This window comes from Oncorhynchus keta, chromosome 29, assembly GCF_023373465.1.
Source record: "Oncorhynchus keta strain PuntledgeMale-10-30-2019 chromosome 29, Oket_V2, whole genome shotgun sequence".
NCBI lineage: Eukaryota > Metazoa > Chordata > Actinopteri > Salmoniformes > Salmonidae > Oncorhynchus > Oncorhynchus keta.
This window is the reverse complement of record NC_068449.1, coordinates 38,377,599-38,401,518: the sequence shown is the minus strand read 5'-3', so window position 1 is coordinate 38,401,518 and position 23,920 is coordinate 38,377,599. Positions and strand designations below refer to the sequence as shown.

Below are 23,920 nucleotides of genomic sequence, written 5' to 3'. Positions count from 1 at the left end.
TGGTAAAACAACAATCTAGGTGTTGAAAGATCTGGGGTGTAATCATTATGGAAACCGTTTACAGTTTAACAACCAAACGGAAGCAAACCGAGCCAAACAATAGTTTCTATTGGACAAATTCAGGTAGGTCCCTCTTCGTTTCGTTCCATTTGCTTCCTTTTAAGAAACGTTTTGCAACAGAATTGGCGTAATGAAGATGCCCCAGGCATGTGTCAGCAACGCCTGGGCAGATGAATGCGCCCTATAAAATACAAGAAGATTGGGCTTGATGAGTTCCTCACAGGACTGACCGTTTGTTTGCTGGTAGTTCCCTCTAGTGGCCAGGCCCTGCCATGACTGGGAAACTGCCAGGCTAAACATACAGGATATTGTTTATCTCGCACTGTTGCTTGTAGGCCCAATTCAAGTTACCTATTTATTCATGTTCAGATGAGAGCTCACATTTGTACGTATTAGCGATAGCGGTTCTTTGCACTCATGGTTAGACCATGTCATTAAGTTACTTATTTTGCCTAAAACACACTGTGTAGTAACATCTATCCATGGCAGCTTGACAGTCCCCACATAAAAGGAAACGAGCAGCATGGAGGCCTCACAGGGCAAACACAGCAGGGTTGTTTAAAACATATTTTAAAAGGTGTGATGGCTCTATAACATAGTACGTCTGGGGAGTGCACCAAATCAGAGTTGGATGTATTCACCCTTCCATTTACACAAACATTACTCAGCAATCTCGGATAAAGCACATTTGGAGTTCTTCATAGCTGGCAATGGTGAAGATGATGTCGATCTGTATAATACCTTGCTATACCTAAGTGAAAACAGTCACTAAACCTAATGGAACAAATATTGACACCGGGAAAACACCTGTAGGTCTTATCAATTATCCAATAGTAAACATGTTTTCACACAGGTGGATGTTTCCTTGGGTAATCATTTAATCAGTCAGAAGAAGTAGAAACGTTACATAACCATATCAAGCATATTATAGAAAGCATTTTGAATTATAGTGCTGACACTCTGGGGACACAATTTTCAGCAGGTTTGTTTTCCAAGGACACAGCGAGGGGCATATTAACGTGACCGACCCTGCAAGGGCTAACAGCGGACTGACTAAAGGGGCTGCAAATTCACCGGATAGTGCAATATTTGGAATCATTGAACTTAAATACAGTGACATTTTATTTTAAGAGAAACTCATGTTGAATGGTTGGGACATTAAGATTCGCCTGGTGCGTTGTCAAAATATGAGTTTTGTCTGATTGGTGTTTCGGGGATGTACGTTACCGTATTCACATAGTATCGGCGTCCCTTTTTGTCAAGAAAGTAACTATTTCTAGTCGTGAAACTTGGACATTATCAAGCTCTATTGTCAACAACTGCAAAGTAACCAATCGAAAGGGTGTATGAAGACAATTAGTTTAGCTTCAGGTAACCGCGTGTGTAATCAAGATAATTGGTTTCTAGGACCACTATCAAAATGCATAGTTATCGGTCTGTTGGACAATGATAGTTTTACAGGATCATATAATAAGAATCCTTTGAACTTCAAACATTATCATTTGGAATTCATGACTATGTATGGAGACGGACAACAGTTTTGAAGCAAACCATTCCAACCAAATTATGGTTCAGGATCATCAGTGCGTTCATTTTAACAATTGGCCTTGGCTTCAAGGAAACACTTAAAGGATCAAGCAAAAGTCAGCGATCCAAGGAGGTCCTTTGGGACACCTTCAACCCCTGTGAGGTCGTGATGAGCCTGGGGTTCATGCAGGTGTCGGTGGTCAGCCTGCTAGCCGTCCTTGCTAACCTCCTGGTACTGTTCATCCTGCTGACTAGCCATGACAAACTGACAATCATCCACTTCCCACCTATGCAACTTTGCCTTGGCAGACCTCCACATGGGCGTGCACCTCCACTACGCCATCGACTGACGCCGGCTGCCAATTGAGCTGTCAGTCTACACGCTGACCGCCATGTAGCGGTGCTAATGCTAGCTGGCTGGCTGCTGTGCCTGGTGTTAGCTACAAGAGAGTTATCGGTCTGCTCATGGACACAGACTCGAACGCCCGCCATGGTCTACGTGGTAGCCGTGCTTGCGCAGAATGTGTTGGCGTTTGTGGTGTGCGCGTGTGCTACGTTCACATCATTCACAAACACATGGCCGTGCACATCTTCAACTTGTGGCGCCCTTCTGGCGCCCATCTCCTATGGACTCTCTAAAAGTTCAGAAAGAGCAGTCTCTATTGATGGTACTTGTTCATTCAGGTTAGATCCAACAAGCTCTTCTCAAGTAGTTCCCTCATGCATCTCTCTAATGGTTTTTGGTTTCCCCCTTCCTCTGCCTTCCACGGGGATGTCCTAATGCTGCTGAGCCGTGTGGGTCTGTGTTAACACCAGGCCCAGCTCTAACGAGGAGCACAGCGCGTCATGGGCAACTCCGCTGGGGGCAAGAGGAGCAAAGGGGTCCCCCGTCCTGGAACCCAAATCCTGGCGCTCCTCAGAAGCAGAGAACGTAGACACACCAAGGAGCAGGTCATCGAACTGGGGGAATCCAAGGTGTTGCCACGCACCAGGGAGAATGAGAACCACAGCCGAGAGAGGCTGGATTCTATTGGTTTTCCAGTTGATTGGGGGCGGTGGTTCCCGAACCTCGTACTATGGATGACCCGGTAAAACAACATATTTCACTGTATCGAGCCGGTATGACAATAAAACATTTTTTTATGATGACCAACCAGTTTGTAAATGTTGAATTGAGGAATCAGATTTGACAGTAGAAATAATTTATATCTGGTGTAATTTGTTTTATTCATGTTGCATATAGAACTTCTGAGTTGACTGGAACTGGACTAGAATGGAACTGAAGCAGGTAGACTAGTGGGGCGACAGGTAGCCTAGTGGGGCGGCAGGTAGCCTAGTGGGGCGGCAGGTAGCCTAGTGGGGCGGCAGGTAGCCTAGCGGGGCGACAGGTAGCCTAGCGGGGCGGCAGGTAGCCTAGCGGGGCGACAGGTAGCCTAGCGGGGCGACAGGTAGCCTAGTGGGGGGGCAGGTGGCATAGTGGTTAGAGCGGTGGGCCAGTAACCGAAACGCTGCTTGATCAAATCCCCCGAGCTGACAAGGTAAAAATCTGTCTAGGCCGTTAACCCACTATTCCCCGGTAGGCCGTCATTGTAAATAAGAAGACAATGTAGCTACTCACAGATTGTGTGAGGAATAATGCAACAGAGAACAAAGCAAAAAGGAATTCGCAAGAATAGCTAGTGTGTATTCTAGGATTGTCGAAACTGTCTGTTGTGTGTTAGTGATATTTTGTTTTGCAGGGCCTCCTGGAGTTAGTAAAAAAAAAAATGTAAAAAGCAATACTCAAAAGAGAAAAATATATTTAATTCCTTTTTCCAGTTTAAAGTATCATTTTCAGCAAATATACCTCTAGCATTCTTGAGTTCTCCAATTGGATCTGTCAAAGGTTATTTACAGGTTGCAGCTTAATGATATAAACACTTGCCATGTACGGAACACAAAACCATGTTACCAAAATAGACTAATCCCATGACCCACAATGCATCTTTTTAGGTACACAGAAGCAGAGCACAGTCATATGGTGTTTTGTCATAAAGAATAAAAATAACAATGTTGTTGTTGTTTTTTTTCTAAGGAGTTCAAGTTTTCTTGGAAAACCATTGAAATGTACTGGGCTTATACAACAGGCTTTTCTTCAAAAATCAAATGAGGTCTCAAAAGAGGTCTATATCTTGAGCTTGAAAACATCTTTTCAAATTATTCAAATGTTCTATTGTATATGATTTTCTGGACTAGTTTCCCATCCAGATCTGGATTTACCCATTTCCATGTTTTTTTCTTTTTTTTCTCAGAGATGGTAAACTAGGTAACCCAGATCCCGTTAAGACCTATTTTCTAACATTCCACCCACTTGACAAAATTTTACATGAAAAACTTGTTAATCATCTAGAAGAAAAAATATATAAACTATTCACTCTCTATATAATTACATTTAATTATTTAATGTTTCCTCGCTACAAGAACACATTGTGCATTGTCCTAAACAACAACAACCCCCTATCAGTACATTTGTTGAGTTTGATTTATTGCGCTGTTGAGAACAAAATTCCCTCTGCTAAGGGATGTTTTGAGATGCTTCAAGTAAGGGCCATTTTCATAAAGAAGCATTTTTTTGCACAAAATGTACCAACTGAACGACAACAGTAACCTACAATTGTGATCAACTACACAACGGAGCAGCTAGAAAAAAGTGGACATCAGTGTTTAGACCTGCAGATGAAGTCCATTGCAGAATATAGTTATGTTTTGTACATACAGTATCTTGTTCACATTGAGTCAATGTTAGTAATACGGATGGATGCACATTGTACATGTAAAGCACATTTATAAAAACAAAAAATGTATTTAAAAAAAAAAAATGTTGCAGTTTCCAAGTACAGCCAAAATAGCCAAACTACAGTATGTTGTCATTGGCGTATTAGAACTCTGCATCATCATCATCATCATCATCATCATCATCACCAATTGCAGTATTGACTGTTGTTAACTCACGGAAAGACTGGTTAAGACGACTATGTAAAATGACAGGACCGAAGTACCTGTAAGACCTTTTGGAAGAACATTCAACTTTGCGAGAGAGAAAAGCAGAAAGCATTTATGCTTACCTAACACCTGACTGAACACAAGAGCATTCAGTCGAATACTGAACCAACACTGACACGGGGGGGCATATTGAAGAGCCATTTTGTCTACTATGTAAACTAATGTAAGCCTCTTAAATCTATTGATTGAGAATTGTGTGGAAGGTCAATGAACACTGAAGCAAACACGTACTGTAGAAGCACATTAGCTAGTGCTTCGATTAGCCTCAAGAGTGCATGAAATCCACTAAGACTGTAATGACTGTACTCCTGGCACTTATTTCACTTATCTCAATGTCCTGGTTTACTAAAATGCCAGGCTTTACAATGTCAAACTAATCCCCATCATACCGCAATATTTGACTCTCACAGACTGTTCATCTGTTCTGCGCAATGCATTTCTATCTGAACGATCTGTAACTTTGCCCTTGCTGTACCCCAATGGGGTAAGACCACAAGGCCAAGCCGATCCACTCACAATAAATGAATCATCATATAAAACTAATAGCTCTCCCTCAGTAAGACTAGTCTGCCCAAATCAGCATTTTAAAGAAAATAAACAAATGAACAAAGCAAGATCCTTAACTAGCCTCCAGTCTAATGAGTTTCCCTAGTCTAAGTCCAGTCTATATCCAGTTTAGATCTAGTCATATCCAGTCTACGACTAGTTTAAGTAGAGTATATCCAGTTTACATCTAGTCATATCCATTCTACAACCAGTTTAGTCCCGTTTATATCTAGTCTACAACAAAGCAGAATCTACACTCACCGACCAGTTTATTAGGTACACCCATATAGTACCGGGTCGGACCCCCCTTTGCCTCCAGAACAGCCTGAATTATTTGGGGAATTCTACAAGGTCTCGGAAACATTCCACAGGGATGTTGGTCCAGTGTACATTCAGTCTACATCCAATCTATGCACAAACATCAGCCAACTAGTCCTCCGGTACAGTTCTTCAAAGTGCAAAAAGTGACTTTTCTCCCTTCTCCTGTGAAAAAAGCAGTCATCAAATCCTCCCGTCCTCCCTACATCCGTCTGTCTGTGTGTCTTCACTGCTGTGCACATTCTCCTGGCTGGTCCTGGTCCAGTGTAGGGCTGCTGCTCTCTGAGAGGCCGCCTGTCTTCTGTTCTATAGGCACCTGGGGGACAGGAGGGGCGACATGGTCAGAAAGGCAAAAAAACACAAGGACACCTATGGAGGCCTACTGCTTATAAGCACTAAAGCACTAAAAATCTCCATAGATCTGTTGCGGAGTCTCAACACAAGAACTGCAATGCAGCTTGTCCCTGTGGTCGTCTCAGCTGTATGTGGGATGTGTGCTGTCTGGAGGGGGGGGGGGGGTGAGAACGGAACAGAAGACACATTTCCATTGTTTGCTGTAACTAAATGGACATAGAGTTGTATTGTATAAGAACAGCGAGAGATCAGTGAGCAATACCTTCTACTTAAATGAAGGTGCGATTGTCTTTGGCCACAAGGTGGCGATCATAGCCTGTACAGTGAGATCAGTGATGAGACAGATAAATAGTATGCTACATTCCCACACACAATCAAGGTAATCCATCTATGTCTCCGTTTAGAGAAGAGAGAAGTCAGAGGTTGCGGAAGGTCTGAGCAGAGGTTAGTGGCGTAGCGCTGCCTACCACGTAAACTAGGTTGTTCTGGTGAGGTGTCGACCCTGGCTGATGCCTCGGCTTGACCTGGATGTAGATATAGATCCCCGGGTTGGACTAGGCTCTGGCTATCCACGCTAGTTATAGGACCACTAGTAGCTGATCCTTGCCAGCTGTCATCTGTCTAACGCTCAATTGTGCTCTTGAAGCATTCTACTAAGCGTACACGTGGGAATTAACCTGTTACACAGTCTCTACAATGTACTTTATATTAACCAATGTGAAGGATATTGACCTTGTTTAAAAATCTTTCATTTGAAATGGTCCTTGTGACCTAAAATACTTCTAGGAGAACCGAACCACTGCTATTATTACTACTATAGTGTAGCTCACTGTATAATAACATGGCTATCCTGCTATTGTGCTGTATTGTGCTGTGCGTCTCTGAGTACGAGCGCTAACCTATAATCAGTTTAGCCTTATAGATCATTATGAATAAAACTATAAGGACAGATCCTAGATCAGCACTCCTACTCTCCGCGATGCTTTGTGGATACAGGCCCTGCGTTAAATTGTTGTTTGTGTTGATCTGCAGCAACTGTGCCGACTACCGTGTTAGCTACTGTTAGTGGGAGCCAGAGGGGGTTGCTCATCGTGCCTAATTACATGTTTGGACAGAAAACAGCTCCCGCAGCTGAGCCAGAAGGTTATGGAGGACACCCAACGTGTATGTATGTAATTTTACCATGTCAGCCCATTCACAAAAGGCTACAGCTCCACGCACAAACACCCTGGTCTATTACCTGGTAGGAGTAGTGTGATTTGTAGTTGATCCACTTCTTGGCGTCTGCCCTGTCCTCTACAGAGAGGGAGCGGACGGTAGCTTTGGAGGCAGAGGCGGCGGGCATGTCAAACTCGACCTCCAGGTGGCTCTGCAGCGAGGCTGGCACCTCACGGTCCGAACCCAGCTCCAGACGACAGAAGAAGGTGTGGGGGTGACCCAACGCTGCCAGGGGGAGACACAAACGTACATTAAACACACATGCAGACGAACACATCAACACACACACCACGTAACGCAAACACACACGTTCATCATCAGCGATCACTCTGGGTCGAGTAGGATTGTCCTCCCGGTGGGTCCGCTCACACACACACACACACACACACACACACACACACACACACACACACACACACACAGCACAGAAAGGGAGAGCAAATCCTTTCCCCTAAACACGTGTAGATTGGATAGTTGTAAGCAACATTGAAGTCTACATCAAACTTATCAGGTGACAACACAACTATTGCTTTGCCTATCCAATTCGTTCCGGTCTTCATGAAGTGCCTAGGGGAAGGGGCTAGCAGTTGTCTCTGGACAGGGCCACAGAGAGGGTGAGAGTTGTGCCAAGAACATCATGACACTGAGCACGGACGGGACGGCCACCAAGAGGGGTCAAAACAGGAAGTGCCGTGAGGTCAGAGATCAGAAAGAATATCCTCTGTTGTACAGTTGGAGTAGAGGACTATAGCAGTGAAATGTTAACCAGCATACCACCATGCTTCTCTCATTTGTGGCGCAGGGAATTACAGCCCCAAAGTTGGCATCACTGTGTGGACTGTAGCACACATATAACGAAGGGACGAATGAGCATGAAGAAAGAAGAAGGAACACAAAGGAGGAGAGAGAAAGAAAAAGCAAGGCAGACAGAAAGACAAAAGACGGTGCAAACAAAAGAGAGAGAGAGAAAACGGAGGGCAGGCTTGGCCCAGTTAAGTAGAGAGGGGGAGATGAGGAGGAGGGAGAGGAGCTGAAGCAAGGGCTAAAGAGAGGGGAAAGGGGAAGAAAAGTGAGAGAGGGGGACGAGAGGCAGAGGGTAAAGAGAGAAAGAGGAAAAAGGGGGAGAGAAAAAAAAGGGGGCCCACAATAGAAGGGAGGGTGGGGGGAGCAGCCCGTGGCAGAGCATGTATTTACAATAGAAGCCTGTGGCCTGTGGGTTTGTGAGGTAATGCATGGTGACAGCCAGGGCTTTGACTGGCCAATCAGTACTCAGGACAGGCAACCATGCTGACAGCCTATTGAAAGGCCTGAAGGGGGCCGCATTCTGACAGAGACATACCAACACTGGACTGGGACCAGGGAGAACACACACAAGGATGAACTCATGCACACGCACAGACACGTGCATGGGCGCACACACACACGGGCACAGACGCACGCAATCATTCACGGATACATGCCTGCATGTACACACACAAACAACTCTATAACACATACGCACACTAGGATATTGACAGTGCCTCGGGTAAGGACTATTGACAGTCTGCACAGTGTAATGACAGCAGAAACAGATCAATGTTCATAATCTCTCACTGCTGGGTGAAATAGAGACATCCCCCATGTCCTGTCCCTCTGAGCTGGGTGAAATTACAAACCAGCTCCACTAATACAGACTGGCACTGTGATGAAACCTCAAATGGATCGTCGGAAGAATGAGAATACAAGGGAATGGACCTGATCCTCCACACATGGAGACACAGATTACGCCTAGTGAAATAGATAAAGAGCTATTTCAAATGTGTTTTTAGACCAGGCTTAATCCGTGTCCGGGAAACCTACCCGTAGTGTCTGAAATGAGCCATGTCTCCGCTGTCAGGTGTGACTGGTAAAGCAAATATAGATCTAGCACTTTTCACAGTGACAATAGCAGGGTATCGCCTCAAACTCCTTCCCTCCTTACCAAAGGCTTGTGCACCGCTAGTGAAATAGCTGTGTTTTTTTTTGCATTTCTACAATGAGAATAGGAATAGTTCTCTTACTGAGTTTGACCCCAACAACTTCTTACCCGAGTTTTTGTCAGGCAGGCGGCTGAGCCTCCACACCACAGCTTTAAAAGCCTGTTCATACTTGGCCGTGCCAAGGGTCACCCTCATCACTGGCTCTGACCCGGAAGTACTCGCCGTGCCGAAGCTGGCACCCTTGTTGAACCTCGCCTTCAGTGACCTCTCCCCCATCACCCCGTCCCGACGGAAGTTCTTGGCCCAAATCTCAGGGATGGGGTAGCGGATCTAGGGGTAAGCATGATAATCAATGTTAGCAAATGACTGAGGGAAGTGAAGTTCAATAATAAAACTGCAAGAGGCACAATATTATTATTTTACCGCCACATTCTCGCAGGGGATGAGGTTCAACGTGTCCCGATTGGACGAGAACCCCTGTGACATCAGCAGCCAGGACTGCAGGGTGACCTCGGCGCCGCGGACGGAGGCAACAGTGCGCAGCGTGAAGGGGAGGGTTTTCTCAGCGAAGGCCGTGCGGAAGGCGAGCAGCTGGAAGCGGCGGCAGGGTGGCGGTGTGAAGACAACTTGCCGTGACGACAGGAACTCTAGTTCGTCTGCGTGTTCGTCATGAAGCTCGCAGTCACGTAAGCGGATCCAGCGGGTGGTGGTGTTGGGGATGATGTCGTGTCTGGAGACCACCTCCTTACCTTTGACCTAGAGGAACAACATCAAGAGGGGGGTTTAATACTTTCATGTATACAGTTGAAGTCAGAAGATAATATACACTTCGGATGGAGTCATTAAAACTTGTTTTTCAACCACTCCACAAATTTCTTGTTAACAAACTATAGTTTTGGCAAGTCGGTTAGGACATCTACTTTGTCCGTGACACAAGTAATTTTTGCAACAATTGTTTACAGACAGATTATTTAACGTATAATTCACTGTATCACAATTCCAGTGGGTCAGATGTTTACATACACTTAGTTGACTGCGCCTTTAAACAGCTTGGAAAATTCCAGAAAATTATGTCAAGGCTTTGGAAGATTCTGATAGGCTAATTGACATAATTTGAGTCAAATTGGAGGTGAACCTGTGGGTGTATTTCAAGGCCTAACTTCAAACTCAGTGCCTCTGCTTGACATCATGGGAAAATCAAAAGAAATCAGCCAAGACCTCAAAAATTGTAGACCTCCACAAGTCTGGTTCATCCTTGGGAGCAATTTCCAAAATGCCTGAAGATACCACGTTCATCTGTACAAACAATTGCAAGTATAAAGGGATCACGCAGCCGTCATACCGCTCAGGAAGGAGACGCGGTCTGTCTTCTAGAGATGAAGGTACTTTGGTACGAAAAGTGCAAATCAATCCCAGAACAACAGCAAAGGACCTTGTGAAGATGCTAGAGGAAACATGTACAAAATTATCTATATCCATAGTAAAACTAGTCCTTAATCGACATAACCTGAAAGGCCGCTCAGCAAGGAAGAAGCCACAGCTCCAACACCGCCATAAAAAAGCCAGACTACGGTTTGCAACTGAACATGGGGACAAAGATTGTACTTTTTGGAGAAATTGTCCTCTGGTCTGATGAAACAAAAATAGAACTGTTTGGCCATAATGACCATTGTTATGTTTGGAGGAAAAAGGGGGAGGATTGCAAGCTGAAGAACACCATTCCAACCGTGAACCACGGGGGTGGCAGCATCATGTTGTGGAGGTGCTTTGCAGCAGGAGGGACTGGTGCACTTCACAAAATAGATGGCCTCATGAGAAAGGAAAGGTATGTGGATATATTGAAGCAACATCTCAAGACATCAGTCAGGAAGTTAAAGCTTGGTCACAAATGGGTCTTGCAAATGGACAATGACACCAAGCATACTTCCAAAGTTGTGGCAAAATGGCTTAAGGACAACAAAGTCAGGGTATTGGAGTGGCCATCACAAAAGCCCTGAAGGCAGAAAAAGCGTGTGCCAGCAAGGTGGCCTACAAACCTGACTCAGTTGCACCAGCTCTATCAGAAGGAATGGGCCAAAATTCACCCAACTTATTGTGGGAAGCTTGTGGAAGGCTGCCCGAAACATTTGACCCAAGTGAAACAATTTAAAGGCAATGCTACCAAATACTAATTGAGTGTATGTAAACGTCTGACCCACTGGGAATGTGATGAAAGAAATTAAAGCTGAAATTAATCATTCTCTCTACTATTATTCTGACATTTCACATTCTTAAAATAAAGTGGTGATCCTAACTGACCTAAAACAGGGAATTTTTACTAGGATTAAATGTCAGGAATTGTGAAAAACTGAGTTTAAATGTATTTGGCTAAGGTGTATGTAAACTACCGACTTCAACTGTACATGCATTTCAATGTTTGTATCTTTGTCTGAATAAGTGTCTGCAGAACTCCAGGGCCAATACTCTGATGTGTACACATCTCACCATCCAAATCCTCCTCTCATACGAATGATTCAGTGGAAGCCGCTGAGGGGAGGACTGCTCATAATAATGTCTGGAATGGAGTCAATGGAATAGCATCAAATGCACGGAAACCACGTTTTTGATGCGTTTCATACCATTCTATTGACTCCATTCCAGACAATATTTTGAGCCGTCTCCCCCTCAGCAGCCTCCAATGGTTCCAATGTGATCCCTACAAAAATCTCTCTTTCACACACCTATAAGCTACCCAACATGAACCACCCTCCCCTTTCACTCGTAACTGGATTTCTGTTTTAACACGCTCTCCTTCTCTTTTACCTGCACATCATTGAGTCCGAGGCGGCAGCCTGCCGACCCAGAGAGGAAGGCCAGCACGTGCACACGAGTCATTACAAGCTGCTTCAGAATCCTCCCATCTCCCGCAGCGACCGTCCCGTAGAACTCGTCCCTCACCTCCACCTGAACCTCCTCCTCTGTCAGCCCCGCCCCTATGGGCGACCCCGTCAACGCCCCACCTGTCACTGCCGGCAACCGCCTCAGCACCTCCACCAGCGCATGACGAAAACTCAGGAAGTCGTGGTAACAGGTGGTGCCCAGCTTCACCAGCTGCTCACGGATTGGCTGGTGGGTGACGGGTGACTTCGGCTGGATTCGCCTCCTCTCGCGGTATTGGACGAGGTCTACACTGAGCGTGTGGACGCGGCCGGCTTCTTCGTAATTCTGCAGGCGGTGCTCAGCCGCCTCATAGCGAGGGTCCAGTTTCAGGGTCCTGAAGGGTTTTTCCAGACCTTTCTCGTAGAACATCTGGAGCACGCCGTCGTCAGACAGACGGACATAGATAGGCCCCCAGTGGCGTGACGACATGATGTTCTTCTTCTCTGGTATACGGAGCAGCATGGCCCAGCCATCTTGGGGGGTCATGTGATCTGGGAGGTAGGGGGTGCCCTCATCCTCTCCCTCCAACCCATCTTCCTTCGCCTCCTGCGCATCCTCCACTGAGTCATCAGGCAAAGTAGGGCTGCCTGGATCGTCTGGGTCTGTGATCTGGAGGTTTCTCAGCTGATCCAGGTCTAGTCTGTCTAAGGGAGGAGTGACATGGCTGACTGTCTCTTCCCCTCCTCCTCTGGTGGGCTCAAACTCGGAAGAGAAGACGAGAATGGACTCTCGTTTGGCCTCTTGGCTGTGGGAGCTGAAAGACTGGAAGAAAGGAGAGCTAAAGGAGAAGGCACAGGGAGAGCTCTCCAGGTGGTGGGCGGAGCCATTACTCTGGATCGTCTCTGATGCCACTTCCTGTTTACAGTCAAAGTAGGAACTAAAGGGGTTAATGGGAGAGGGCTGGATGTCATTGAACTCTTCACACAGGAAAGGGTTCTTCTTGGTGTAAGGTTTAGTCCTACCGGGGAGCAGGGGAGCGGTTCTAGGTTCAATCAGAAGGGATCTAGGAGGGTTTCCGTCTGGCGTCAGGTCCAGGAGGTGACGGTTCTGGTTCTGCTGGTTCACGTTCTGCTTCCAAACGTTGGGAGGAGAACCAATCGGGTTACTGTTGGCATCCTGGAAGTGGCTGAGATCATCCAATCGTGTGTGGGATGGCTGCTCCAGGTGGTGGGGCTTGTCCTCCTCGTCATCGTCGAAGGTCACCCAGGAGGAGAAGCGTCCAGAGGAAATGGGGGTTTCTGATTGGGTGCCGGGGAGTTTGGTGTTGGAAGTCCAGCTGACTGAATCCATCTCTATACCTTCATCCTCTTGGAACACTGACAAATCTACACAAAAACAAGCAGATATTTAAAATATATAAATTCATATTGCATTATAAAACCATATCATATGCATAATATACAGTCGTGGCCAAAAGTTTTGAGAATGACACAAATATGAATTTTCACAAAGTCTGCTGCCTCAGTTTGTATGATGGAAATGTGCATATACTCCAGAATGTTATGAAGAGTGATCAGATGAATTGCAATTAATTGCAAAGTCCCTCTATGCCATGCAAATTAACTGAATCCCCCAAAAACATTTCCACAGCATTTCAGCCCTGCCACAAAAGGATCAGCTGACATCATGTCAGTTATTCTCTCGTTAACACAGGTGTGAGTGTTGACAAGGACAAGGTTGGAGATCACTCTGTCATGCTGACTGAGTTTGAATAACAGACTGGAAGCTTAAAAAGGAAAGTGGTGCTTGGAATCATTGCTCTTCCTCTGTCAATCATGGTTACCTGCAAGGAAACGTGTGCCATCATCATCGCTTTGCACAAAAAGTGCTTCACAGGCAAGGATATTGCTGCCTGTAAGATTGCACCTAAATGAGCCATTTATCGGACAATCAAGAACTTCAATTAGAGTGGTTCAATTGTTGTGAAGAAGGCTTTAGGGCGCCAAAGAATGTCCAGCAAGCGCCAGGACCGTCTCCTAAAGTTGATTCAGCTGTGGGACCGGGGCACCACCAGTACAGAACTTGCTCAGGAATGGCAGCAGGCAGGTGTGAATGCATCTGCACGCACAGTGAGGCAAAGACTTTTGGAGGATGTCCTGGTGTCAAGAAGAGCAGCAAAGAAGTCACTTCACTCCAGGAAAAACATCAGGGGACAGACTGATATTCTGCAAAAGGGACAGGGATTGGACTGCTGAGGACTGGGGTAAAGTAATTTTCTCAGATGAATCCCCTTTCCGATTGTTTGGGGCATCCGGAAAAAAGCTTGTCTGGAGAAGACAAGTTGAGTGCTACCATCAGTCCTGTGTCATGCAAACAGTAAAGCATCCCGAGACCATTCATGTGTGGGGTTGCTTCTCAGGCAAGGGAGTGGGCTCACTCACAATTTTGCCTAAGAACACAGCCATGACTAAAGAATGGTACCAACACATCCTCCGAGAGCAACTTCTCCCAACCATCCAGGAACAGTTTGGTGACGAACAATGTCTTTTTCAGCATGATGGAGCACCTTGCCATAAGGCAAAAGTGATAACTAAGTAGCTCGGGGAACAAAACATTGATATTTTGGGTCCATGGCCAGGAACCTCCCCAGACCTTAATCCAATTGAGAACTTGTGGTCGATCCTCAAGAGGCGGGTGGACAAACAAAACCCCACAAATTCTGACAAACTCCAAGCATTGATTATGCAAGAATGGGCTGCCATCAGTCAGGATGTGGCCCAGAAGTTAATTGACAGCATGCCAGTGTGGATTGCAGAGGTCTTGAAAAACACTGTAAATATTGACTCTTGAATCAATTTCATGTAATTGTCAATAAAAGCCTTTAACACTTGTAATTATACTTCCGTATTCCATAGTAACATCTGACTAATAATATCTTTGCAAACTTTGTGAAAATTTATATTTGTGTCATTCTCAAAACTTTTGGCCACAACTGTACATAGAATGAAACCATTTCTTGAAACTGAGTGACTAATGCTGCTCATTATCTCATGCGTTTAGGCTGTTATAATTCTCCTTCCCCTCCCGGAGAACCTGAGCCCCGGGACCATGCCTCAGGACTACCTGGCCTGATGACTCCTGGCTGTCCCCAGTCCAACTTGTCGTACTGCTGATCCAGCCTGCGGTTATGAAACCCTGACCTGTTCACCGGACATGCTACCTTTTCCCGGATCAGCTGTTTTTGACTTTCTCTCTCTCTCTCTACCGCACCTGCTGACTCGACCTCTGAATGCTTGGCTATGAAAAGCCAACTAACATTTACTCCTGAGATACTGACCTGTTGCACCCTCTACAACCACTGTGATTATTATTTGACACTGCTGGACACCTATGGCCATGTACTTATACTTAGAATCTCCACCTGGCACAGCCAGAAGATGACTAACCACCTAGAGAGCCTGGTTCCTCTCTAGGTTCCTTCCTTTCTCAGGAGTTTTTCCTAGCCACCGTGCTTCTGCATTGCTTGCTGTTTGAGGTTTTAGGCTGGGTTTCTGTGTAGCACTTTCTGACATCTGCTAATGTAAAAATGGCTTTAGAAATGGAATTTGATTGAAAACAACTACTAGGAGGATTCAAAGGAATAGTGGCACATTCCAATACACAAAGTTGTGCCCAAAGCTACATATTGTGCCTTTAAATGGACAGAGTGGCCTGGATTGTGTGTTCAAATCCAATAAAACGTTTATTGGTCGTGTACACATATTTGAAGATGTTATCGCCGGTGCACCAAAATGCTTTTGTTTCTGACTTCTAACAGTGCAGTAATACCTAGCAATACAAAACAATAGGCACACATCCCAAAAAATAAAGAACTAGCAAAATGAGCAATGTCAGAGAGAGAGAGAGACAAAATACCTGACCACTGTGAATGACCCAAACTTAAGGAAAGCTTTGACTAATGTACAGACTCAGTGAGCATAGCCTTGCTATTGAGAAAGGCCGCTGTAGGCAGACCTGACTCTCAAGAGAAGACAGGCTATGTGCACTCTGCCCACAAAATTAGGTGGAATCTGAGCTGCACTTCCCAACCTTCTGCCAAATGTATGAGCATATTGGAGACAAATATTTCCCTCAGATTACACCGATCCACAACGAATTTGAAAACAAACCCAATTTTGATAAACTCCCATATCTATTGGGTGAAATACCAGTGTGACATCACAGCAGCAAGACTTGTGACCTGTTGCCACAAGAAAAGGGCAACCAGTGAAGAACAAACACCACTGTAAATACCACCATTATTCATGTTGTTTATTTTTCCTTTTGTACTTTAACTATTTGAACATAATATGACATTTGAAATGTCTTTATACTTTTGGAACATTTGTGGGTGTAATGTTTGCTGTTATTTTTTTTATTTATTGTTTATTTTAAATTTGTTTATTATCTATTTCACTTGCTTTCGCAATGTAAACATATGTTCCCCATGCCAATATATCCCTTAAATTGAAATTTAATTGAGAGAGAGACATACATACAGTGCATTCGTAAAATATTCAGACCCCTTGACTTTTTCAACATTTTGTCACATTACAAACTGAGCAATCGGGGGAGAAGGGCCTTGGTCAGGGAGGTGACCAAGAACCCAATGATCACTCTGACGGAGCTCTAAAGTTCCCCTGTGGAGATGGGAGAATCTTCCAGAAGGACAGCCATCTCTGCAGTACTCCACCAATCAGGCCTTTATGGTAGAGCCAGACGGACGCCACTCCTCAGTAAAAGGCACATGATAGCGCACTTTGAGTTTGCCAAAAGGCACCTAAAGACTCAGACCATGAGAAACAATATTATCTCATATGATTAAACAAAGATTGAACTCTTTGGTCTGAATGCCAAGCGTCAAGTCTGGAGGAAACCTGGCACCATCCCTACAGTGAAGCATGGTGGTGGCAGCATCATGCTGTGGGGATGTTTTTCAGAGGCAAGAACTGGGAGACTAGTCGGGATCGAGACAAAGAAGTACCTGAAAATAGATGTGCAGCAACGCTCCCCATCCAACCTTACAGAGCTTGAGAAGATCTGCAGAAAAGAATGGGAGAAACTCTCCAAATACAGATGTGCCAAGCTTGTAGCGTCATACTCAAGAAGACTCAAGGCTGTAATTACTGCCAAAGGTGCTTCAACAAAGTAGAGTAAAGGATCTGAATGCTTATGTAAATATGATATTTCAGTTTTTATTTTTAATAAACTAGCAAATACTTCAACAAACCTGTTTTTGCTTCGTCATTATGGGGTATTGTGTGTAGATTGACGAGGAAACAAATAATAGAATACATTTTAGAAGTTCGCTCCATCTTCTCCACTGTTGTTATTGGGACCTCATAGACGGTGAGTGGCCACATTACCCGGGGGAGAAGTCCAAACTGTAGGCACCAAAGCTTGAGCCTCCCAGGCAGTAGGGTCTTGTTGATGTTCTCAAGACCGTCGGCGACGTCCCCACAATGTCCTCACAATAATTGAATACACTTCACAAGTGACATCAATAAGGGACCACAGCTTTCACCTAGATTCACCTGGTCAGTCTATGTCATGGAAAGAGTAGGTGTCCTTAATGTTTTGTATAATAGAATGGTGTGTTTAGACAGTATAGACAGTATATGAATAGAAAAGTTGTGTACAGCAGTAGTTATATAGGATGATCCATGACTAGAATACAGTATTTACATATGTAGTGGTTAAAACAGTATGATGATATAGCCCGGGTGATATACAGGGTGATCTAGAGCAACATGGTGCATCAATGGTACATCTGTAGAAGTTTGTGAGGGTCTTATGGGCCAAGCCAAATTTGTTCCGCCATACTGTCTGTGCGAATGGACCATTTCACGTCGTCGGTGACATACACTCCGAGGAACTTGAAGCTTTTCACACTCTCCACTGCAGCCTTGTTGATGTGGATAGGGGAGTGCTCTCTCTGCTGTCTCCTGTCGCCCACAATCCTCTCCATTTTGTTGACGTTGAGGGAGAGGTTATTTTCCTGGCACCACTCCACCAGGGCTCTCGCTATCTCGTCATCGATGGTAATTAGGCCTACCACTGTTGTCATCAGAAAACTTGATGATTGAGTTTGACCTGTGGCCACGCAGTCATGGGTGAACAGGGAGTACAGGAGGTGGCTGAGTGTTTATACTGTGCACGCGTGTGTGTGTGTGTATGTGTGTGTGCGCGCATGTTTGCGTGCGTGTGCGCATATTGTACAATCACAATAGGGTCGCTGACTCTGGAAATTGTGTTTGGTCTAATTCTTCTGTGTCAGCAGCCACAGGTCTTCCCCATACCGCTCTCTAAACTTCTACTACACACTATAGATTGCCTACATTCAAAAGGAAAAGCAGAGGAAAATCACATTTGACCTGAAGGAACCCAACTGTTGTAAAATTGCTAAGGAATTCCTTTAGACCTTTACTAAAAGTTGAACATATATACCAATTAGTACAAAGTGAGATATCCCAGTGTGGCCTAGGTTTTCTGTCTGTCAGTCCATCTGTTTCTCTTTGTATAGATTAGTATCCTTGTGAGTGACCTGAATGTCTTCTCCTTTCTCTCTTTCCCCTCACTACATTCCTCCACTCAGAATGTATCAGTCTTCCACGCTCTGTTCTAATAGAGAGGGAGAGCGTGAGAGAGGATAAGAGAGATAAAGGAGAGAAGGGGAGAGAGGGGGGAAGAGAGAAGAGATCGAGGAAGAAGAGAGGGAGGGAGAGGGAGAGAAAGGGAGAAGAGCGAGAGGGAGAAATAGGGAGGAGAGAGAGAGACAGAGAGAGGATAAATGTTCGGCCTCTGAGCACAGACAATGCAGGCCGAACTCTGCTGTACGAGTGTGGCAAACTAATTTGCCAAGCAGAGGGACACACATAGACACACACAAGACCATGCAAGGCTGTTGAGGCTCCAAGGTCATGTTGACATAGAGATACATACCCGACATGCCCACAATTCAGTTCCCCCAGGCAAGCTAACTAACCCTACAATACAACAAGGCTCCATTCAAACCAACACAATACTAATCCACTGGGCTTTCAACTAGCTGCTGCCTTTGTAGTCTATTCACCCCATTCACACTACATTACCCATGATTCACTGCTGTTGGGCCCTCTACAGGAATCCCTTCTTGTACTACTCAATATGCACGTCCTAATCCCAAGTTACTGGACCCACCCATAACCGCGGACATACTCTGGACCTGGTTATTACCAAGGGGCTTTCTATTAACATATCCTCTAATGTTGATGTTGCTTTATCTGATCACCACTGGATTTTTACAACCTTGTACAGGGTAAATCTGAACACATTATTAAAACACGCTATCTGACCTCTGAAGATGCTACAGATTTTACTGAGTGTGGAAACAATACTACCTATTCTGCCTTCCTTGTGATGATTTAGTTAATAACATTAATAGCAAATTAAAGGGTGACCATTGAAGCTCCAGTAGTTGAAAAAAGGACACATCCAAACAGAGAGCCCCTTTGGATGATCGTGGAGAAATTGCAGAAAGGCAGAGCGGAAGTGGAGAAAGTCAAAGTTGCAAGTCCATTAGGATATTCTGAGAGAGCAACTTGGCATATATAACAAGACAATTAGAAATGCCAGACGGGCTCAAGTTGATCGCTAATAAATCAGAATAATCTGAGTGCGTGCTTCGAACATTAATGGCCTGATAAATCCTACCCCTGCAAACCTGTGTGAACTTTTCACGACATCTAAATGTGATGAGTTTGAGGCATATTTCAGAGATAATATAAAAAACATTAGGCTGGGTATCTGTCAAGCAAGACATGATGAGAAGTTTGATGGTATGTGCCCTAGCCTATCATGTAAATGCACTATGGAGTTATTTTCCCTGGTTGACACAGAAATGCTCAGGAAAGTGATATCACAACGTAAGCCTTCTACCTCCCTTCTTGAGATCATACTTCCACCACCTTCTTCAAAACAGTTGTTAATTGCATATCTGATGAATTACAAGCCATTGTTAAATCACTCCCTGTTCACAGGCACTTTCCCCAGTGCACTAAAAACTGCTATGGTGAAACCCCTTCTGAAGAAAAGTCATCTTGATTCTTCAGCTTTTAGCAATATCCAAAACGTCCATTCTTGAAAAATAATTTTGCCAGAATTTTGCCTAAGTGCCAACTGTATTTTTGAAAAATTCCAATCTTATTTTCAGGCACACCACAGCATAGACAAACTCTCAACCTTACTTAGTGGTAAATGATCTTAGCGCCAACACAGATGCCAAACCGCTCTCTGATCTTGTACTCTTGGATTTAAATGCTGCATTCGACACTTGACCATGGTGTCATTCTGGACAGACTGGAGAGGTGAGTTGGCCTCTCCAGTCCAGTTATAAATTGGTTCAGGACCTATTTAACCAGTTGAGATTTTGTCACCCTTAGTGAACATAACCCAGAGAAAATACAAATCACATGTGGCATTCCACAAGGTTACATTTTGGGTCTTGTACTGTTCAGTTTATATATATGTTGCCCCTTGACATAGTCATCAGAACACACAGCATTGATTTTTACTGCGACGCAGACGATACACAACTTCACAATTCTGTGTCACTACAGGATTTTAGCTCCACGGATAAATTAGACTGTATTAGTGATTTAAATACTTGGATGGCTCACAACTTCCTCCAGCTAAACCAAGACCAAGGTAATAAAGGCAATAAAGATAAAACACCAGGTAAAAAAACGAGCTGTTATTTTAGATTCTGAACTCAATTTCAAATCACACATTAGGAAGGTGAAGTGCAGCAAGTAAGGCAGGACATCGCCGACGGTCTTGAGAATATCAACAAGACCCTACTGCCTGGGAGGCTCAAGCTTTGGTGCCTACAGTTTGGACTTCTCCCCCGGGTAATGTGGCCACTCACCGTCTGAGGTCCCAATAACAACAGTGGAGAAGATGGAGCGAACCATTACCTCATACGTGAAGAAATGGCTGGGTGTCCCACGATGCCTGAGTAACATCGGCCTCTATGGCAAAGGGGTCCTTGAACTACCTCTTACAAGTCTAACGGAGGAGTACAAGGTCTCTAAAGTAAGACTTCAGATGACATTGAAGGACTCCAAAGACCAGACCATTAGCAAGGCTGCACCTCCCCTACAAACTGGACGGAAATGGACATCATCCAAGGCTGTGCAGCAAGCAACATCAGCCCTGAGACACCAAGACATTGTGGGGAATATCCAGCATGGAAGAGGAGGCTTTGGCCTGGCAGCAAGCAAACCAACGTTCCATAAGGCAACAACATCTGAACGCAGGAAGCTGGTGGTTGTGGAGGTGCGCAGACAGGAGGAGACTGCAAGAAGTGCAAAGGCTGTCTCTCTTGCTAAACAAGGGCAATGGACGCGGTGGAGAGGAGAAAGATCAACTGGAGTGAGCTTTGGCAAATGGAGGCAAGCAACATCAGCTTCATCATAAGAGCTGTTTATGATGTGCTTCCATCACCAAAAAATCTACATCAATGGTATGGCGAGGACTCGACCTGCCCCCCGTGCACAGCTCCAGCGACTCTCAGGCATATAATGACAGGTTGCAAGACCAGCCTCTCACAAGGCCGCTACACCTGGAGGCACTATCAGGTCCTCAAGAGCCTGGCTGCAGCACTTGAGACCAAGAGGAGTGCAACCAATTCATTACCGCCAAAAACAAGCAATCCCGTCAAAACAACAACATTCATCCGGGAGGGACAGAAAAGGCCCAAGTATCCTCCTACAAAGCCAGAAACTGGACACCTTGCCATTGCCCGGGACTGGAAGATACTTGTCGATATTGGCCAGCAACTCATTTTCCCACCTGAGATTGCTTCTACCAACCTTAGGCCAGACATGGTACTCTGGTCCCCTTCACGAAAGGCTGTGTACATCATAGAGCTCACAGTCCCATGGGAAAACTCTGTTGAAGAGGCCTACGAGCGTAAGAAACTGCGTTACACAGAGTTGGCAGCAGACGCAACTCAGCGTGGCTGGAATGCAAAAGTCTTGCCAGTTTAAGTGGGATGGAGAGGATCTGTGGCTTCTTCCATCATCAGGTTGCTGAAAGAACATCGAATCCATGGACAGGCTCTACGGCAGACAGTCAGAGCAGTTTCTCAAGCAGCTGAAAGAGGCAGCCAGTGGATCTGGATCAAACGGAAGGACCCTTGCTGGGCTATAACTTCATGACCCCCCCACCCCCACCTGAAAACCCAATTCAGATCCCTCCAACTTGAGGAGGGCATATGAGGTATGCGGTCAGCTGTAGGGCTGGCTCAGGGAAGAGGACGCCCCTGCCTTGCATAGTCCCATGGGACATCTTAATTGGGCATGGGACACAAGCTAAGGTTTGATCACCCTTTAGCTGGCCACCTTTGGTGAGGGTGTTTAGTGATTAAAGGCCGAAACACCCACTGATTCGAAGGCACACTACTGAGGATGTGTCCCAAAATTTACATCTTACCCCAGTCTAAAAAATAAACCTCCCATGCCACTCTGTCAACATCACGGCAAATCTCATGCAAGTGCATTCCATCTATTGGCACAATGGACAGTTTTTAACATCTCGTCCCGTGTTTTATGATTCTGAACAAAATAGCTTTTTACCACCTGAGGAACATTGCCAAGTTGCGAACATTTCTCTCTCAGGCTGATACAGAGAGACCATGCTTTTATTACAAGCAGGCTTGACTACTGTAATACTCTCCTGTCTAGTCTTCCCAAGAAAGGCATTGGTCAACTGCAAAACATACAGAATGTTGCAGCACAGATACTGACCAAGACCAGATGGAGAGCACATATTACACCGGTTTTAAGGTCTCTGCACTGGCTGCCTGTGAGTTTCAGAATTAATTTCATGCCAAGAGTGTGCAAAGCTGACATCAAGGCAAAGGGTGGCTACTTTGAAGTATCTCAAACATAAAACCTATTTTGATTTGTTTAACACTTTTTTGGTTACAACATAATTTTGGTTACTACATGTTATGGCAGAGCTTTAATGTCGTCACTATTATTCTACAATGTAGAAAATAGCAAAATAAAGAAAATCCCTTGAATGAGTAGGTGTGTCCAAACTTTTGACTGGTACTGTATATATACACAGTTGAGGCCGGAAGTTTACATACACTTAGGTTGGAGCCATTAAAACTAGTTTTTCAGCCACTCCACAAATTTCTAGTTAACAAACTATAGTTTTGGCATGTTGCTTAGGACATCTAGTCATTTTTCCAACAAATGTTAACAGACAGATTATTTCACTTATAATTCACTGTATCATAATTCCAGTGGGTTAGAAGTGTACATACAATAAGTTGAATGTGCCTTTAAACAGCTTGGAAACTTCAGGGGAAAATGTCATGGCTTTAGAAGCTTCTGATAGGGTAATTGACATCATTTGAGTCAATTGGAGGTGTACCTGTGGATATATTTCAATGTCTACCTTCAAACTCAGTGCCTCTTTCCTTGACATCATGGGAAAATCAAAAATCAGCCAAGACCTCAGAAAAAAAATGTAGACCTCCACTAGTCTGGTTCATTCTTGGGAGCAATTTCCAAACGCCTGAATGGGACCACACGGCAGTCATACCGCTCAGGAAGGAGACACGTTCTGTCTCCTAGAGATGAACCTACTTTAGTGCGAAAAGTGCAAATCAATCCCAGAACAACAGAAAAGGACCTTGTGAAGATGCTGGAGGAAACAGATACAAACGTATCTATATCCACAGTAAAACGAGTCCTAGATCGACATAACCTGAAAGGCCGCTCAGCAAGGAAGAAACCACTGCTCCAAAACTGCCATAAAAAACAGACTATGGTACAAGGGAACAAAGACCATACTTTTTGGAGAAATGTCCTCTGGTCTGATGAAACAAAGATAGAACTGTTTCGCCGTTATGTTTGGAGGAAAAAGGGGGGGCTCGCAAGCCGAAGAACACCATCCCAACCGTCAAGCATGAGGGTGGCAGCATCATATTGTGCGGGTGCTTCGCT

The 23,920-nt window shown here is 44.9% G+C and overlaps 1 protein-coding gene across 5 annotated transcripts in view; it reads right to left on the bottom strand.

Moving 5' to 3' along the window:
* Positions 1-3,369: 3,369 nt before the first annotated feature.
* The window catches only part of ston2 (stonin 2), a 54,159-nt gene continuing 33,608 nt past the window's right edge, over positions 3,370-23,920 (bottom strand). For 4 of the 5 annotated variants that reach the window (XM_035743435.2, XM_035743436.2, XM_035743437.2 and 1 more), the window contains 5 exons: positions 11,826-13,267; positions 9,447-9,779; positions 9,131-9,353; positions 7,088-7,290; positions 3,370-5,809 (listed from right to left, as the gene is read on the bottom strand). In XM_035743435.2, the coding sequence (XP_035599328.1) occupies positions 5,720-5,809; positions 7,088-7,290; positions 9,131-9,353; positions 9,447-9,779; positions 11,826-13,267 (2,291 nt within the window). In that variant the 3' untranslated portion in view covers positions 3,370-5,719. Of the gene's footprint in view, positions 5,810-7,087; positions 7,291-9,130; positions 9,354-9,446; positions 9,780-11,825; positions 13,268-16,905; positions 16,962-17,151; positions 17,948-23,920 lie in introns of those variants that run through there. The other variant, XM_052486554.1, reaches the window with a different exon arrangement.